The 20,468-nt window shown below is 33.2% G+C and overlaps 1 protein-coding gene across 4 annotated transcripts in view; it reads left to right on the top strand.

Moving 5' to 3' along the window:
• The window catches only part of LOC108913051 (nucleolar protein 4-like), a 158,180-nt gene that overhangs the window by 97,541 nt on the left and 40,171 nt on the right, over nucleotides 1-20,468 (top strand). Inside the window, exons 1-2 of one of the 4 annotated variants that reach the window (XM_018718514.2) lie at nucleotides 12,773-13,068; nucleotides 13,182-13,316. The exons of 2 other annotated variants lie outside the window; for them this stretch is intronic. In XM_018718514.2, the coding sequence (XP_018574030.1) occupies nucleotides 13,272-13,316 (45 nt within the window). In that variant the 5' untranslated portion in view covers nucleotides 12,773-13,068; nucleotides 13,182-13,271. Of the gene's footprint in view, nucleotides 1-12,772; nucleotides 13,317-20,468 lie in introns of those variants that run through there. One more of the 4 variants, XM_018718513.2, reaches the window with a different exon arrangement.

Below are 20,468 nucleotides of genomic sequence, written 5' to 3' on the forward strand. Positions count from 1 at the left end.
TAAAAATTTTCCGCAGCTTTTCCAAAGCCCTATTTTCTTTAGTCCTTAGTAGGACTTATGCCAATGTTTTTTATGAGCTTTTCGAATATAATAATGTCATATTTCTAATTGGCATTAATGAGAAATTGGTAGACAAATAAAGATGTTTTTCCACATTTTCTTACAAAGTTTTCCATATTTAGGTCTCTTGCGACACTTATGCCAAAAAAATTTCGTGATAAAATCGATACTCTTCTTCAACTTACGAACATGGCATAAGTGAAAAATACGTCGCTGTACACATTATTTTTTTGAAAAGGAAAATTGAATTTTCACGAAGGTGTCCCGCAGCCCATCTTTTAAATTTAGTTTATTGTACTTGTCTCTCGGTTACCTTTCAGTACTCTCAGAGGCATAAACGAGAAAGACGTCGTCGAACTTCAGTCTAATATCTCCCGGTCTATAATCACTAGCCTCGACTTAAACTAGAACTTAGAACATGTTTTTTAGACAGTTGTGTTGTAGTTGCCTATAATTTATTCTTTCATTTTCCACATTTGCATTGATTTTTTTGAGCACTTTTGTTTTATGCTTGAAACCGTTTGTACCCGTTGCAGTCTTTGTTTTAGGCAAAAAAGCACTTTTGTATCACTTCGCAGGACTATAGTGAATATGATTGGATGGAGATAAAGGATCTAGGTCTGAGCCTGAGCACATAACAGTTTGGTATTGAAGATTTGGTACAATATACAGGGTGTTAGAAGTTTGTCTGCTTAAATTTTAACAGACGACAAAATACATTAAAAAACCTTATATGACATGGGTCCTAAACTCAATCATTTCCGAGAAAAAAATTATCAAAATTCCCAACTTGATGTACAAAAGTTCGATTAATTAAGGAATACTGACATGACTGCGTACATAGAATACCGTAAAATACAATTTTTATCACTTTTTTTAACTTCTTTATGCTTAATTCTAAAAAATAATTAGCGTTGTAATAAATTTAAAATTCAATAAAATTCATTTCGAGCAATGTGACAACGGTGCGACGGTTTATTAACACGATGTACTGAGGTGTCCAGCAACCACCAATACGCAATACAGTTGGTATCTGGATTCGACCGTGTCGGAGTGTTTTTTGCGTACCACTATTTCCTTTTCTTGAGGGGTATTCCAGCGAGTGCGCGAAAATTGAATTCGAATGTATCGTGTGTGCATCGAAAATGGTGGTGGACATTTTGAGCATATAGTTTGGTTTGTACTTGTGCGTTTAAAAATTACTGAATTTTGCTTTTTGGTAAGTACCTAAATTACTTTTAATACGTATGATTATATGTACGACGTGAATCTTTAGGTACTTTCAAATACATAATTTGATTAAAAGTTAAGTTCCTATTCTAAGAGATTCATAATTACTAAAATTTGGGCTAAAATGTAAGCACAACAGTATCTTCGTACTACAAAATCGATACATTTTATTTTATTTATTTAAAAACTGGAAAATCTAGTCTTGAAATTTACTAAATGTTTCATAATAATAGTTGTTTTACATTTTTTCCGTAGGACAAGTCTGCCGCGTGCGCACGTGGTGTGCATCAGCAGGTTAAGCGCTGTTGTCACGTTGTGATGAAACTCTCCTCCCTCGCTGTATTTTTAAAACTGTTAATCTTATGCCTCTATAATATACAACTTTTTTGTTCATTTATGATTACTATCTCATGCTGAAGTAATGGCAGTCAAACTTCTTACACCCTCTAGAAGACACTGTACTTGCTTAGAACACGTAGAATGTAATTAAATAGATATGGAGGATCGTACTTTGTACTGATCAGGAACGTCGCTTTTGTTAGTTAACTGCAGAAAACCAAAGTCGACGTTTGATCACACCGATTGATAACTCCGCCATTTCTCGAGGTGGATCTTCACTATTGTTCGAAACATCGGTGACTTTTTTGACTATTCGTTGCAGTCTTCGCCCGGCTTTGCCGATTGATTTTTTAATAGAATCATGCTCTCTGAACGTTGTCTGCTCTGGCTTAGTGTATCCGGGACGGTTTTCGACTTCATGCAGTTTGGATTCTAAACATCGGTGAAATTTTGAAATCTTAACCAGGCGCAATGTTAACTGAACCTGTTTGCACCGATTTTTGTGAGCAGTTCTGTTTTATGCTCGACAATTTTGAATTTTGTTTTAGGCTAAAAATAACTTTTGTATTGGCCAACAGTCCAGCGACATGGATCTTAGGCGATTTTGATCTTATACATTTTTCCTGTATATCTGCATTTAGTAATTTATCGCTTTACTACCAGTTCCGTTTAGGCATCTCACTGACTGAGATTTACGTGCAAGCATCAATTAATAAATTTATCAATTAATATAATTTCTTCGATATCGGCTTGACGGAAGTGCAGTATTGTTCCACGCATTCCTTTGCTGTGTTGGAACATAATCCCAGTGATTTCTGCGCGTTTATTTAAGTGGCTCAAGCGAGACAACTTTTGATGGGTTTACTTTTATGATGCACTCAGCTTTAATGGTCACCGATAGCACTGCCTCTGCAGTTTACACACGTCTGCAAAGTACCACTATGCAGGGACAATGAAAATTTATTTGAAAAAGGTAGACTTACGGAAAAGTCGCAGCTGCCGCAGGAATGGCCGTTGCTAGGTTGCTAGGCTTGCTCGCGGGGTTTCCGCGGAAATTACGGGAATTACGACGGTAGTTCAGAAAGTAGCAGTTGATTGACAGTATCCTCAAGATGCGAAACTCACAGGCAGGTCAAGTTTTGGCACTGTTCAAAAGATGGCTTTCTATAATGTAGCTTTCTTCGACTAAAAAGAAATTCAAATGTATATCTGTCTCTGAAAAGGCCCTGCTCATCTTTTTTCAAGATAAAATGCATCCACTGTTGAACATTATCGAAAAAATAAAGTTTACAAAATATATTATGGAAGGATAGATAAAATAATATCTATACAAACACTGACACATGATAAAATAAACTCAAAATTATTTTTTTCATCGCATATAATTCGAAGAAGTGTGAAATTTTTAGAATATCTGGTATAATGAGAAATATAACACAATATCAATTTTGCTGAAAATTAAGAGATGCCTTGTAGCGATCGAAAACATAAAAGTCACAAAATGCTACAACTACCCCAACTACATAAACTTATTGACACCAACAGCACTCTACCAAGTTATTATAAGAAATTATCCCTTTTTCGCTGTAAAAAACTTAGTTTTTATGCTAAATTCACTTATAGTGTACTTAAACATATACATACATACATACGAGTACATAGTCTTATAAAAATAGCCAAAATGTAGAGGTTCATTATTTTCCTCCCCATTGTCGCCCCCGTAATCCTGAAATTACCAGACATAGAAAGTTCCAACCTACACAACGACACCAAAATCACTCCGATCAGACCACACCTGCGCCCAGTGGTCGCCATTGAGCTTTTGTTACACTTCGAAAGTTTATATTCTCCCTATACACTGTTAGATTCTAGATATTTTTCTAAGATCTAGCGTTACACCATCAATTTCTTAAACATTTTCAATGTTAAAACACAACGTTTTGGAGGTTTGTACATTTCAATTGTACAAATTATTTGGTAATTTATAGATTTAATGTTACTAGTTTTCTCATGTAATATTTCATGAAGTATATTTTAATTGTTGTAAGACTTAAAGGTAAAAATAATAAAAAAAGGATCTGATATTTTTTAGTCCTTTTTCATTTTGTGGAACAATTAAAAAGTTGGGGAACATATAAGTTATTAATCGATTGAACATCATATGTGTAAACGCAGTAAACCAGCCACACAATGTATGTTATACAGGGTGATTAATGGTGCATTATCCCATATCAACCCTTTAAAATGCTTCAATTGAACTCTATGCTCAGTATAAAGGTAAGTTGGGTTAAATCACATCACCATATTTTGAGTTCCCCTGCATGCCTCTGCTCTGTGCCGGTTCTTATGCGGAACACCCTGTATATTTATCCTTTTCCTAAATTTTTTAAAATTTTAGTTCATATATTTTTTTCTAAATGCGAAAATAATGGGAAGAGAATACATATACTGTACAAGTTTTTGAGTTGAAATACTCGGATCACCAAATCGTAGATTCAAGTAGCATAGTGAACTATAAATAATAAAATAATAAAAAAAAAGAATCAAAGAACAGCGTGAATGATTGAATATTTTCTATATGAATACCCGTGAACCATCTTCCTCAATAACTTTCACATATTACTACATTATTTCCCTATAACTGTTAGGTTACTATAACAATACCTTCATTAAATTTATATCAAAAGATATTGCAAATTTTGTGACTGGCGCCTCCGGCAAAATTGAAAATTTCATTAAATTATAAAATTTAAATGAAAGTTTGAAAATGTTACCACTTTAAATGAAAAAATCCTTGGTTAAAACTATATTTAATTATACAGGGTGTTCTGAAAGTCTGTCAGGAAGCTCCGGGAGGTGATTCTACGGATTAAGATAATAGCAGTATGTAGTGAAATTTTTTCTCGAATTGTCAATTGTCTACAAGTTACAGCTTGTCAGAGTCCGATCTTTTTATTTTTTCTATTTAAATAACTTTCTTTTGGTCTCCCATTTGGCACACCCTATTACGAATTGTAATAAAAATTGTTTAAAGCAGATATGTTTGATTTTTCACCATAATTTTTTTTTTAGGCTCTGTAATAACGTTGTGGAAAAATAAGTTGAGGATAATGAATTTACTAATAATGTTTTATTTACTAACGGGTTTCACAAGAGATGGTATTACAGCATGGCAACTTAATTAATTGCAGAAAAAATTATCAAAAATTTGATGTTTAAAAACACTTTAATAGCGATTAATAGCGACTTCTTGCTAAACGGTTACATTTATCGACTTGAATCAAGGGTACATAATTTTTTCAGATATTATTTTTCTTTTCAATAATGTTTAATTTTCTGTGATGTCTAGCAAGAGAAAAAAGTCATGAACAAAACAAAACAAATACTATTTTAATATTTAATATTTATTTTTTAAATAAAAACTCGATATAGTTCTACAAATATTCATGAAAAATTTACTATTTCTTTGTCGATCGAGTAATAAAGAATGACTTTTACGGCTATTTTCCAATTTTTTTTTAAATTTTTATACATTGCATACTAGTTAAAAGGAAAACCGCGTTTTCGATGATGCCCCGTATATTTCTCACCGACTGTCAGACATATTAATTTTATCCGATAAAAGAAGTAGCGGTTGAACGTACGGAATGTGTTTTGTCATTTCGCCTCTTTTAATAAATTTTACAGCAGCGGTCCGCGGGGATGGGAGTCGTGGGTGGTGAACGGCACATCATAATTACGATGAGCCCACCCAGAGGATTCAACAATGAGGCCTCGATACCGAGAGCCGGGTGCGGTTTTATGTAAAAACGGGCGGGTGGAGTCCCATGATGAATAAGTGCGTAGGGCTCCGCTAATGGATACCCAAAGAGGGTATTTCACGGACATGCCCGGACTTAGCCTAATTAACCCTTATTTAATAAACAATGATAATGCTAATAGCAAGGTGACCACCGCTAATGAAAGTAAAGTAGTGCATATCGCTTTGAGAAGTAAGTACAGAGTGGACGTTTATAAAAAATAAGGAAAAAAGATTGCATATAAGATTTATTTATTGTGAAAAGAATTCATAAAAATAGAAAATTGTCAATATAATTCTAATATACATATGCACAGTAAAAAGGAATAACCCGTTATACAGGGTGAGTCAGTTTTTTGTAGTAGGATTTTAACAGTTGATAGAGAATCATTTTTTAATAAGAAAAGTTCCTATAAACGTAGGTCTTAGAACGCTTCGTTTGCGAGATATAGGGTGTTGAAAACAAACTTTTTTCAAGAATTTTTCTTAATATCTTTAAAAGACCAACACATATTGAACTAAAATTTGGTATTAATAACACATTAGTTATGGTGAATAAAACAAAGATATCTGTTATCCATTTCACACACCAGTGACGTGCCTGAGGTGGCTGCCCCCCTTTAAAAAAATAATTCGTACGTCCGTGAATATTTCTGGAAAATAACATCATATCTAAATTTTTTAATCAATTCTGAACAAAACAGATCTCTTTCAATTTTTTATAAAATGAACGGTTTTTGGTTAATTTCATTTGGCATGAAACTGTTCCAACGATATTGGTAATACATTTGTACTCGTACTAAGAAAAATATGTTGTACCCTGAAAATCAATAAAAAATGGTTAAATGTCATAACGTTGACAAAAGAACGCAAACATTGTGTAACGTGTGTGTCAATTAGTTCCTTTTTTCAAGTTTTGTGTTTGTTTTTTCATGCCAAATTTCAGTTTAATTTCTGTTGGTCTTTTTGGACTGTTTGTTTTCTACACCCTATATCTCACAAACGAAGCGTTTTAAAAACTATGTTTATAGGAACTTGAATGATTCTCTACCAACTGTTATTATTCATTCAATAGTTTTTGTTGATTTTCAGTGCACATCATATTTTTTTTATTAATTCACAAATGTATTAGGTACATAATAATAATATCGTTGGAACAGTTTCATACCAAATGAATTTAACCAAAAGCCGTTAATTTTATAATAAATTGAAAGAGATCTGTTTTGTTCAGAATTGATTAAAAAATTTAGAAATGATGTATATTTTCCAGAAAAATTCACGGGCGTACGAATTATTTTTTAAAAAGAGCAAGAAACCAACCCAAAAAACGCAACGGGGGGGGAAAAGAAAAAAAAAAAGCCTTATTTTATTCACCATAACTAATGTGTTATTAATACCAAATTCCAATTCAATATATGTTGGTCTTTTAGAGATATTAAGAAAAATTCTTAAAAAAAGTTTGTTTTCGACACCCTATATCTCACAAACGAAGCGTCCTAAGACCTACGTTTATAGGAACTTTTCTTATTAAAAAATGATTATCTATCAACTGTTAAAATTCTACCACAAAAAACTGACTCACCCTGTACAAGTGCATTAATGCTGTAATATGCATTGTGCATCTATTTTTCTTATTTATACAAGGTGTTACTTTTTTAAACGTACTCAACTTTAACAGTTGACGGAGAACTTGATTTTTAAACAAAAAAAGTTCATATGAAAAAAGGTCGCAAATCGTTTCCTAACCTAGATACAGGGTGTCGAATTTATTTTTTTTTACCTTTTTATCGTGATATCTAAAAGTAATAATGGAACCAAATTAGGTATAGTCTCTCCGATCTCAATTGAAGAACCAAGAGGTTGGCAGTATATACCAGGTTTGGTCGCTGACGCAGCAACTCGGCATTGAAATATTTGAAAAACTGGTTCCCATATTTATTTAGCCGTACCCATATACAGGTCTGGTCGCCCAGTTGAAGAATGAGCGCGCGGGAATCGCGGCACAAGCACAGCCGCACTGGGCGACCTGGCCATAAATTCAGTTGTCAACAAATGGCCTAGCAGTGCAGTGCAGCAATGCGGAATTTGATGTGATTCAGGTAATTTTAATTTATTATAGACACCTTCTATTAATCATTCATATTACAATAGCGAAGGGGACAAATAAGAGGGATATTTTCTTTACTAACATTATTACAACATGGCATTTTGGATACCTTTTGAAACGAAACAAAACGAAATTTATCATCAATATAATAAAAGTTGTTTGAGGACATAAATAATTAAAAATGTTGGTCAAATAAACATATAATAGAAATTTTCTACAAATTATATACAAATTACCTTAATTTTTACCTTTTTTTAGGCACGCCTATGAAACTAATTAAATTGTATTGCTAGGCGTTTTCATACATGTTCAACTGACTTCGGAAAGACTATATATCTTGTAACATTCTTTAAAAAATGACCTACGATATATTTACGCCTGTTTTTTTTTTTTTGGAATTTTATGACATTTTATGACATGAACTTGTGGTCATTAATTGTTAGTAACTCACAAATAAATAACTATCAGTACCATTATCACATTGTAACTAAACTCGATGGGCAGAGGAGGTCCTGTATTCTGACATCAACGGTCACCCGACATTAATCCAATTGATTATTTTGCCTGGAGTCGTATGAAGCAGCGGGAACACTCTTCTCCAGTAAATACAAGGAGGAATAATATAATGCATTCAAAATTCCCCAACATCCATTACGCCAGTGCATTTATCAAATTCAAGGTCATTATTGCGTAGATGCCAGTTATGTGTCGAACAGGACTTCCAATTTGTGCATCCACTTTAATTTCTGCGTACTACTACATATATTCTTCTGTAGTTAGAGTTTGTTTTTAAATACCTGTTTTCAAAAAAATAACAACAAATTTATTTTTATAGATGTTAATAATAAACATTTTTCAATTCAATTAAATTTTTTTGTAATCTTTATGTGCAAAAGGGTTTCACGCTATTTATTCAGAACCCTTTTATTTTATGACAATTACATAAGAACAAGTTTTCGTGTAAAATAGAACAGCGACGTCAAAATTCTTGTGAAATTTCAAAAGAACTCGTAGTGAATCGTTTGTAGGTCATTTTTAAAGGGCATTATGTCGCCACAAGACATACCCAATTTGGCTTCGTCAGTACTTAGGTACTGTTTTCTAGATAGGTATCACAAAAAAGTTTTAAAAAATACTTCTATGTATCTATGACCAGTTTCTATCGATACATAGGTAAGTCAATTATTATAAAAGACAAATGTTTAAACATTCTTTATATTCTTTTAAATCTCTAAACATTCTCACGAATTTAGGGAACTGCAGAAAAAAAAATTTTAATAACACTGGGTATTTTCCAAGAAATTCAAGCAACAACAAAAATGTACTCCTAACCCTTAATATTAATATTCTCTAAGGATATACATTTCACAAGTTGTTCATTCGAGATAGTTTCCTGTAGAAACTGTAGATGTTATACAAGTTATAACATTTTAGGTGCAGCTTGTATACCCTTAATTAAAGTGCATCTTTTAATTCCGTGGAATTTGAATTATCTCCTATTTGGAGAAAAAAAAATGAAAAGGATTTTTTTATTTTTCAAAAAAAATTGTCATAAATATTCAGGAAAACAAAGAAAAATCCCACAAAATATGAAAGTACCCAGCATCTTCATAAAAACACCTAATCACCGTATTTGGATTCATTGACAATCTGGGAATATGGAACTCCTATATGACAAAGTACGTCTGAAATGACTAATGCCATGTATTATTCTTAGAAATATTCTGTTAAAAAAAATACTTATATGGATAGATTTTATTGACTAATTGTCGTCAATTACATTGGATGAAATAGGTCAAATTACAAATGAAATTTTGCTTACAATTGGATAAAACATATAAAACATTGGATAACAATATTTACAGAAATAGTTTAAACGACATTTCATTCATTCTATAGCCCAAACAGTCGAGCCGTACCAAAGCTGACCTCAGTCTGTTACTGTCGGCCAAACTCTGAAAAGAGCAATCGGTGTGAATTCGCAGTAGTGTGACTTTAGTGTGAGCAAAAGTGTGACTGAATTTATATCGTATAATCTAGAGATAAAGTGAATTAGAATGCAAATTTCCGATTTTTTTCACCTCATTCTACCTGTTGAATAGACTATACCATTGTTTAGTTAGTTATTGTTATTAATTTTTGAAAAATTTTTTTTTTCATTAATAACAGACCAACAAAATTTAACTTTTTTTGGAAGCAGAAACTTGAACATATATTTCCGAAGGATTTAGGTGCGCTGATTCCGAATCTGGCAGCAGAATTGCTCTATCACGTCAGGTTTTTGAGATATCCTAACCTAAAAGTGCAAAAACACTGTTTTTCGTCATATTTGAGGTTATGTAGTAATGCCATCTATTCTTNCCTCAAAGTCGGATATTATCCTCCCTAAATATAAAGTTTAATAATATCAATATCGAGAAAAGTAATACTGTTTAGATTGTATTTTATCATATCTATCTAACTTTTTGGTAGACAGTTTAATAGAATAAGATTTTTGTGCGAAATCTGGATAAAACGTTGTATTAGAATCACATTTATTTTTTGTGTGAAGGTGTCACAATATACTAAATTTTGTTGCGAAGTACCTACACGTGTTTATATCCAACTGGAGATTTGACAAAAACATATTTGTAATATTGTCTAGACTCGCCATCAAAATGTTTTGAACAGCAAAACAAATGTTTTTTAATGAACACATAGATTAAATCTGCGTCCATCGCCCTCCACTAAGCCGCAGGTATTTCTGAAATTGTAATATTGTAAAGAATAATTCCAAATATTTGGAATTTTCACCGGTAAGAACGACGGTGACAACATTTTTACCATTAAGGCGATATTTCGCATTGTATTAGCTATGTCCTATACAAATTTAGTTTCGTGCAACTCTCTCGGTTTCAAAAATACAATACCTATGTATGTTTTCAGCCACGAAAATATCATATATGTACTTAATCTAGAAATAAAGTGAATTGAAATGCAAATTTTCGATTTTTTTCACTTCATTTTAGTGTCGAATAGACTAGAACATTGTTTATTTAGTAATTGTTAATAATTTTTCAAAAATTTTTATTTTCATAAATAGTTTAATTATTGTAAAATGTATTTGTCAATATTTATGGATAATATTTTTAAATTAATATTTTTATACAAAAGAGTGCAATATAAACAGCAATTTACAGAAAAGGAGCCCAAAATCACAACTTTAAAAAAATTCGAGATACTGGGAAATATCGATAATATCATTTTATCAAGGGGTATTTTTTTCTTAAAAATATAGACTTTGAACTTCAAAATCCTTTTTTACATTTTCTCTAGCCATTTTTCGAAAAAAAAATTTTTTTTCAGTGGCATTTTTTACCTAATTTTTTTTTCAAACCTAATTATGTCATTCGATTTCTTAGAAAATGTTATCCCAGTTTTGATAAAAATACGCTGTTTTCGTTAATAGATAAAGAAGACATACCTAAAGATTCAAAGTTGGCAAAATCACAATTTCCACTAGTGTGACCTTTAAGGTAGCTCACCAAAAGTGTGACCTTTGAGGGTTAATATACCTGGGCAACCTATTTTCCAAACAACTACCAGCAGAGGTAGATTTTTGATAACATGTTAAATTGCTTTTCTCCACACAAATTTTTATCTGTTACCTTAAAATTCTCCAATTGATTTTGTCCTTGAAGATATTGTAAACAGCTTAGGGTGGAGAGTTCCTATAGAAAAGCTTTACAAGAAAATAAACACTATCCACCACTGACTACATGCGTTTTTGCGTTTAGATGGAAAAAGATAAGCAACATTCAAATCGTTTTTACGCACACAAAATTTATTAGATACAAATTATTTATAAACTTAAGTAAATACAGTAATATTTAAGACATATAACGACCAAATACCAGGTGTAAATAAACAATATGTGGTGCAAGAATGGGATAGCTTATCCCGTTGTTGCAGCAGTATGTAGTATGGGATAAATAATTTTATAGTTCTATTTATGTTAATTGAAAAATACTTCTATGTATCTATGACCAGTTTCTATCGATACATAGGTAAGTCAATTATTATAAAAGACAAATGTTTAAACATTCTTTATATTCTTTTAAATCTCTAGACATTCTCACGAATTTAGGGAACTGCAGAAAAAAAAATTTTAATAACACTGGGTATTTTCCAAGAAATTCAAGCAACAACAAAAATGTACTCCTAACCCTTAATATTAATATTCTCTAAGGATATACATTTCACAAGTTGTTCATTCGAGATAGTTTCCTGTAGAAACTGTAGATGTTATACAAGTTATAACATTTTAGGTGCAGCTTGTATACCCTTAATTAAAGTGCATCTTTTAATTCCGTGGAATTTGAATTATCTCCTATTTGGAGAAAAAAAAATGAAAAGGATTTTTTTATTTTTCAAAAAAAATTGTCATAAATATTCAGGAAAACAAAGAAAAATCCCACAAAATATGAAAGTACCCATCATCTTCATAAAAACACCTAATCACCGTATTTGGATTCATTGNAGTGGGGCAGTATGTAGTATGGGATAAATAATTTTATAGTTCTATTTATGTTAATTGTACAAATCCCATATTCGCAACAGATGAAAGATCACTTTTAAATCTATCCTAAATCTACAGATATCTATTTTTTTTTCAAAATTATGCACTTGTCTCTTCTTACATCAGGGTGTTCCAATTTCAGTTATGAACTAATGCTTTCCACTACTTGTTTCTTCTATTTGAACATATTGTTTATATGCACCCCTATCAGAGATACATACTGAAATGAAACACTTCTACTTCAGCTGATTGCAACCTTCATATACGTTTTCAAATTCTGAAAAACTGATGGCTGTTATTATGATCAAGTTCAAACTTGCCATAGATAAGTAGTTGACCGTTTCTGTATGGCACATCGTCCTCGAAGCGTTGCTTCCAACGTTCCATTTGCGTCACACGTACTCGACCGAAAAAAAAAAGGAAAACCATAAAAGTAGTTGGACCTAAGGTCGCGCTGCCTTCCTCCTCCGTCTTCTCCCGAACTTCCTCGTCAAATTTCTTTGACAGTCATAGTTGCTAGTCCGCCGTAGGCCCCGTAGTAGTTCTGCGGCCATGTGGGGAGCGCCTTCGCGTGGAGGGGATGGGGACGCATGCCTCTAGCGACGGGAAGGAGGAAGGGAACACGAGCAAGGAATCAACGAGCGGGGAACAGCGCTGCGTTTCACTTGCCCGCCTGACGTTCAGTCGGTTTTGACGTGGTAGACGCGCGCGACAGTGATAACACCTTTTTATCTGCTCTTGGTGCAGGCATCCCAAAAAACAAGCGAGTGTGGGACCGCTACGGTTGCGGGTGGCAGCGACTCTTACCTGCCAGTGCTATCATGCCGATATGGTATAAAGTGCGAAGCCCCTTGATCGTGCGAAAGCATTAAATGGAACAGGCGAAAAAATTCGAGAGTGTCAACGAGACGGACTTGACCTTTCCGCCAGGCTGACGAGAGATAACACTTATTTCGACTAGGAATTAGGAAGCGGGTTAGTGTTGTTCCCCGACCTATCTCAACGTTTCAAACAGTTAGTTGGTCACGGACAATTATTTGTACAAGGTTGCGCGAGGTCTGAGGAATTAATTTGTATATTTTAAATAGCCAGCAACGTCGAACCGAGCCCGATAACTGTACATCACACGGTTGTATTGGATGTTCCATTTGCACTGATTCAGAGGGGAAGATAATATTATGTCTGCCAAACGAAAGGCCTCCGCTATTATCCAACATCACAAGGTAAAGTGGCATGTAGATTTTGTTTTTGTTGCTTGATTTGGGTTGCGGCAGGTGATGTGTGCAAGGAAAGGTCTATAAATAGTCGAAAAGGTAGAATTTTACTAAAATTCGCAAAAGACAAGACCGTTTCCCTGACATATTCGGAGATTCTCCGCAAGCAGAGTCGAAATGTTGATTGTAATTAAGATTGTACCGCTTTATTTGTTTTATTTTGCTTTAATTTTGCGTAGAATGAGTCTGTTTATTTGAATATTGCAGTTTATTTGTAAAGAAAACAGTAAGTGTAAGTAGTACTACTATTTTGGAGTTAGTGGTGGGGGTAATTCATTCAACAGTTCAAGGAAAGCATGGACGTATGTCATTTATGAATTTGAAAAGTTAATTGAACACACTGGATCAGAATTCTTTCATAATCGTTACAATTAGCGATTTGTAAAGGGAATGAATTGAATTAGATGCTACACATTTGTAAACTGTTTTTGTATTTTACAATAAAATTGCCTTTTCTTAGTGATGCCATGTCCTACATACTGTATTTTACAAAAATTACATTGCGTTTATCTTTAGTCTCTTGTTGGAAAATTTCTAAGTACATATTTCTAAACAAAAAATTTTGTTTGACTTGAATTATTGAAATATAGAGAAAAATTCGTCATTCCGAAATGTTAACGGTTGACATTGGTCGTTTTGACCATTTTTGACAGATCACTATTGAACTACGTAATCATTATTTAAAATGTTTAATTGTTGTAAAACATGTATGGATATTTCATGAAAGAATAACTTTAAAATAGATTTAAATAGAAGAAAATGTATTTTTTGAAACACTACCATTCATGTACTTCGAATTTTGCGTTCCTTTTTTGTTGGGACTTTTTTAGAAAGATATATCCTCCAAAATCGTTTTCAGTCCCTGCGTTCCGATCCCATTTTTTACTCGCGAATTTTCGCGCTGAATCAGCGGCAACATGGCAGTACCCTGTGGCTGCCTCGAAGGTTGGGCAACCAACATACAAACTGCTCACCTTGGATGTTGAACATTATTTTTAACTTCACTTCCCCGCACACCGGTTATTCAATAAGTGCATAATCGATAGATGAATATTGATCAGTCAACAAAAACATCAAATATAAACGGAGTTTTGCATATTTATGTCTAAAATGAATTTTAAATAGAGCGATAAAGTGTGCATGCAGCTGTTTACGGCGGTTACGTTGCGGTAAGATATTTTTCAACGTTACGGTCATTCTCAAACTACGACGAGAGGAGGTCGAATTACTCTTGTTTCGCCTGATATCTAGCAGCGAAATTAATCATCGACCTCGATCTTTACGTATACCATATACTTCCCTTACTAATTAGTCGAACGCATTGTCCAAAGTGCATTATTATTGTTTGCAGAAAAGTGGACAAATTATATGCTAAAATATTTTGGAATCGATACAACACTGATTTTCTAATAAAGTGTTTTTTTTTTTAATTTCATTCAATAACTTAACTAAATCCAAGAAAACCTCATATAAAATTCAAAGATATTTTTTTGAATAAGTGCCTCGAAGTCCCTTAAATATCACTCATTTTTCATTTAGTCCTACTAGATTGATTCGACCCTTTCAAATTCTAAATTAAGTTTTATTACTTGCATTTTTAGCTGAAGTTTGAGAAAAAGGAAATATGTGTTACACACCACCTAAAAAGCAGTTAATTCCAATAAAACTTGAAAATTACATAATTCTAGCTGACTAACAGAAATGATTTCACATTTGATCTGCCATTATTTCTCACTTCAAAATTCCTGAATGTTATAAGGATATATGAACGAACAACACCTTAATACTTATAACATCACAAATTTATTCAATAAATTTTAATATGACTAACGTCGGTTTTTTGTTGAGGAAATGGCTACTTCAAACCTAATTTAGTGTTATTCGGTAGCGCTGACCGCTGTGATTATATTTTACATCATTTCCCCAATGAAATACCTGTTAAGTTGATTAGAGAGAAAAAATGGTTAGTCAGCAACACAGGGTACGTCGTGGGAAACAAGACTGATAATAACCATGGTTTTGAAAAGATCAGTACCGCTTTCTTAAAAAATCATGATCGTTACATAAATATTCAATTTATTGTAAATCAGAGATTCTTGAATTAAATAATTTGAAAAAACAGTACTGCATTCAATATTTTTTTCTACTGCCGATAAATAGATGTTATGATTAGGCTTAGTGCGGCGCGGAGTTTAACAGGACCGTAGTCAGATTACGAATGAAAACATTAATATGTTTACAGAAAATATGTCGCTAAATAGTACTATTACCAAAGAGCAAGGCTAAGTAGAGGATAAAATACCTATGCATAAATTTAAATGACACCACTTACCCGATAAACCTTAGCGTTGAGACAAGGCTTCCGTGGCATATTGGAAGGAGTTAAACATATTACTACGTGCTTTTCTAAGTTTTCTTTAGTGAAAGGACAAGATTTATCACTTAATATTAACTTCTTTAGGGAAAATGACAGTTCAACGTCTACTGTTGACATCGGACAGTATGAGAAATAGTTGGGGCACGATATTAATATATTTGCTGGTAACTCCTGATATGTACCAGATAAAACTTTACATATGTTTTCCAAAATGGTGTATCCTGAATTTTTTCCAACACTGCATTTTTTTATCGTACTACTGACTGGGAGTATATTATTGGCAAGACGACACTAATTGTAACAAGATTTCACAGAGTTGCCAACTTAACATATCTAGTTACTTACCAAAGTCAGTTTAATATCAAAGTGGTGTCGCGGGAAAATTTAAAATACTTTGTAGGTAGTTCTCATTAAATAAAATAATGCTAAACTAATTAAATGAAAGCATAATGACACCCAACAATAATAAATTAAGCGTAAAATTTTGTGGTACTTTTTCTTGTTTTTATGTAAATGTAGGAAAAATTAATTGTATATCACGATCTTATATTTTCCACAAATACTAATTTTAAAATCACAAAAAGTCATCTGCTAAACTACTAATTTTTACCAAGTTATAATACTTAGTATTATATTGTTTAGTTTATTTTGCTAAATAGGTTTATGAAAGGTAAGTGAATTGGTGCAATCCTTGAGTGCAATAAGTATTAAAGACTAAAAACTTTCACTGAAATATTGAGAGAATATTTCAATCAACACCAAAATATTTTTTTAGGTTAGAAAGAATACACAAGGTATATTTTTTTACCGTGGCAATATTCCTTAATGATTATCTTAATTCTTCACTATCACTTTCTTTAAGTTTTCTATAATCCATAAACTATTAAAAAATAAACAAACGAACCTTATTTAAAGTGAGGTTATTTTACCTCCACCAGAAACTCGTGAAACTCAATTGATACCAACTATATTTAAACAATAAAATTTGGTAAGCAACTAAATTCTAGTTCGACTTATATTGGCAACATTGCGAAATCTTGTTACAATTAGTGTCGTCTATTATTGGCATCGCATATATTTCTTTGTACATCATCCATTATATCAAATTGTTCATTTAGGGATACTCCATGTGATTCCAATTTACAGAATTAGGGAACCTGCGGTTCTCTAGTTTGTTTAATGGAATACTTCAAATGACCTTGACAAAGTGGAGGTCAAAGACGAATCGAAGATCGTGATTGAGTACCTTGATGTAAATCCCATCGATTCTGCAGGTCAACATCTTATTCCGAGGCTGCTTCAAGGGTGACGAATCAACCCGTTGTGACCTTGACCTTGACCACAAGGTCAAAGTTGTGATCACATCCGGATGTAAAATTTTCTGCTGAATCCATTTCCAAGGTTAAAAGTAGGGGGTCCCATTTCAAATTCCGAAGTTAACCTTCAATTGACCTTCAAGGTGAGGTCAAGGTCAAATCCTAGGTAAGCAGGTGGTTTCCCCCAGTGAACTGAACAACTTTTACTGTAGGCCATTTTTCGATTAGTGGCTTCTCTGACGAGATATTTACGTGTATCAATTAAATAAAATTGTATACCCGGTATACAAGGTACGTTTCAAAGTAAACAGGACTTTTCAAAATAGGTATTTTTAATGAGGCCATTACATCCGTGGGAAAGGTAGATCCTTCTCTGATGTACTTTCAAACTTTCATGATATTTGAACGAATAGAAGCAGAGTGATTGCGTCTGAAATGACAGTATGTTTGTGTCGTCGCGCGTCGGTACAAAAATGTGCATCAAACAAAGAGCTTATATTAAGTTTTGTTTTAAACTTTTACGGAAACGTTTCAATTAATGGACGAAGTTTATGGTGATTATTGTTTGTCCCGGGGCAGAGTTCATGGGTGGTATATGCGGTTTAAAAACGGTCGTGAGGACATAAATGTTAACCGTCCATCAAAATTATGTGTCATCAAACGTCAGCCAAATTCTTCATTGAACTTCATGGAATTGGAAGTATGAGCATCTCAAAAGCATCGACCAAACTTTTAAACTACCAAAAAATGTGCACACTGTTTGTTCCGCACAAATTGACTAACGACCAAAAATTACTCAGAATTTAACATTCGAAGGATATCATCAAGGAGGCCAAAAAGGACAAAAACATTATCATTAATTAGTAGAATATTTGTATGCATTCATATATATTTTTTTGGCTATCTATGTTGTATCAATATGACTAGCCAAAACCCACCAAGAAATCTCGTTTGGAGAAATCAAAAGTGAAGACAATGTTGATTTTTTTGTACGATTTCAAGAGTGTTCATTCCACTGGGCATTGTCGTAGGTAGGAGAGCGGAGGGGCAGAAAGCTCGGTGGGGACCGCAGGAAAAAAAAAAGATGTAGTCCGTATTCGCCTTTCGCCTGATTTGATGCCGTGCAACCTTTACCTTTTCGGAAAAATGCATCTGTCGATGAAAGGAAAGCGTTTTGTGGACATAGACGCCATCCAAAAGGTTTGTACAAACATCCTAGAGGAGATTCCAGCCAAAAACACTAATTGGACGTGTTTTTAGACCGTGCAAATTGTCAAAAAACTTTTTGTTATTCTTATTTTTAAAAAATCCTATTTACTTTGGAAGGCCCATTGTATAATATAAAACCTAGATATATTCAGGAATCCTTAAGATTCAGAAATAGGTCATTTCATTTAATGTAGTTCATTAGGCAAGTTTATCTTTGTTAGGGATGTTAGAAACAAGAGATTATTCATTTGTACGTTTGCATTGTTTAATTATTGAAATGTCAGTGTGTCTTTTCAATAATTAACGGTACGCAATTAGCTTTTCCTAAATAACTGAGAATTCAAGGCGAAAAACGTCACATTATTACTATTTATTGAACTGTAAGCTTCATCGCGTACCCCTTCAATTGTTTAATTCCATTATTGACTTTTGTACGTATGAAGTCGAGCGCGAAAGCAAATATTGAGATTATTTCTCAGGGTTTGGATTACTCGGCGGCTGTCACGATACGTTATCGGTCATGGAGGCATGTAAACTACAACTATGCGACATACGAGAACATATACGCGATTGGGGATCATTTCGCAACTGTTACTAACCGATGTCTGGCTATGTCGATTTGCTATAGGAAGAAACACTCGGTTTATAAATTGAAAAACTAATACGCACCACCCAGTAGACTTTTTTTTATTAATTAATTAATATGCATCATAGTATACACTATACAGTATAATAATGTTCATGCATCAATTTTAAATTAAACAGACCACTACCACACAATAAACACATTTTTGTTCCAAATAAACTGTTAGTATAATTTCAGTGAGGCTTTTCGAACCTCATTAGGATGATAAACTATTCATTTCATTCATTCATTTAATGTACATTTACACCCCACACTATGCAAGCACAGTAATGGCTGATGCTGTTCTACTTTCCATGCTGTTCGCGGTTGCGCATTTTGACAATATTTTGTTGACCTATCAAAAAGTTGTACAAATATATTTCTTGGAAATATTTAACGACTGAAATGAATCATGTAGGTACGCCCAAACATACAATTCTACAGAAAAAATCCATTCTCTAAAATTAAGTATCATTACACCAAATAGTGTATGAATTAAAGAAATGTATTTCAGACAATCATTATTTAGTATCCGACATCTCTCAACTGTCTTAAAATCCTTGTTTTCAGTAACTCAACTCATCATTATTGCATCAAAAGGGGCGATTACGAAATTTTTGTTTACACTTAATTTTATCAGTAATACAAATTATTAAAAAGAATAATGAAATTCATTTTAATCTTCGCATCTCAACTACGTAAATATATTTCAGCAAAATTATTTATTACATAATAACCTCTATATTTTTTACTAATGATGTGGTAAACAACTACTCTGCGAACTACATATTCCGTCCAGCATTAAATTGCACTTTTAATATCTAATTGATAGCTAAGATCATTCGTCAGTAATTGTTAATTCTCATGAATATGAAATAAATGAGGCGCGCGATGAACGATTAACGATTTAACTATTTAGATGTGTTTCTACCAACATGCTTTGAATATGAGTGAAATAACGAGCGTTCAAATAAAAACGTGGTCGAAGTTGGCTCTGACACATTGGACGTAGGGCGTAGCTTATAGCGATCAACTTAACCTCATTTCTCAACGAGCTGTATAGCAGCTGTCAGTTTCAATAACAAAGCGGCGATACAGCGCTTTGACAGATGACGTTTAAGTTCATTTGCTATACGCTACGCCCTACGTCCAAATTTTCAGAACCAACTTGACCACGTTTTTATTTGAACGCTCTTTATAACCTACGAAGTATATGTCATTGTTACTTAATATCTACTGGCAAATACTATACCTACTGGCAAAGAGTGACCTGCTAATTTGCAGGTGCTGTGAAAGCATGATTTCTTTTCACTCTAGGCGAAATAAGCGTTTGAACTGATGATATTGTGAGATCCCAATAGCTAGAGCAGTTTCAAAATCTCATGAGCCACGAAATGTGCGAAAGGCGTGGCGTATCCGCATAATTCTTCTAATAAGCACGTTGTGAAAACATTGACTCAGAATTAGACCACGTGCCTCATTACAACCAGAAATTAACTAAGGCGCTCGGGCATCAATAAAGTCAACTGGCGAACGTTCGTTATATATATTTTTATTGCTTAAATTAAAATAAT

Source organism: Anoplophora glabripennis, unplaced genomic scaffold (assembly GCF_000390285.2).
Source record: "Anoplophora glabripennis isolate ALB-LARVAE unplaced genomic scaffold, Agla_2.0 scaffold736, whole genome shotgun sequence".
NCBI lineage: Eukaryota > Metazoa > Arthropoda > Insecta > Coleoptera > Cerambycidae > Anoplophora > Anoplophora glabripennis.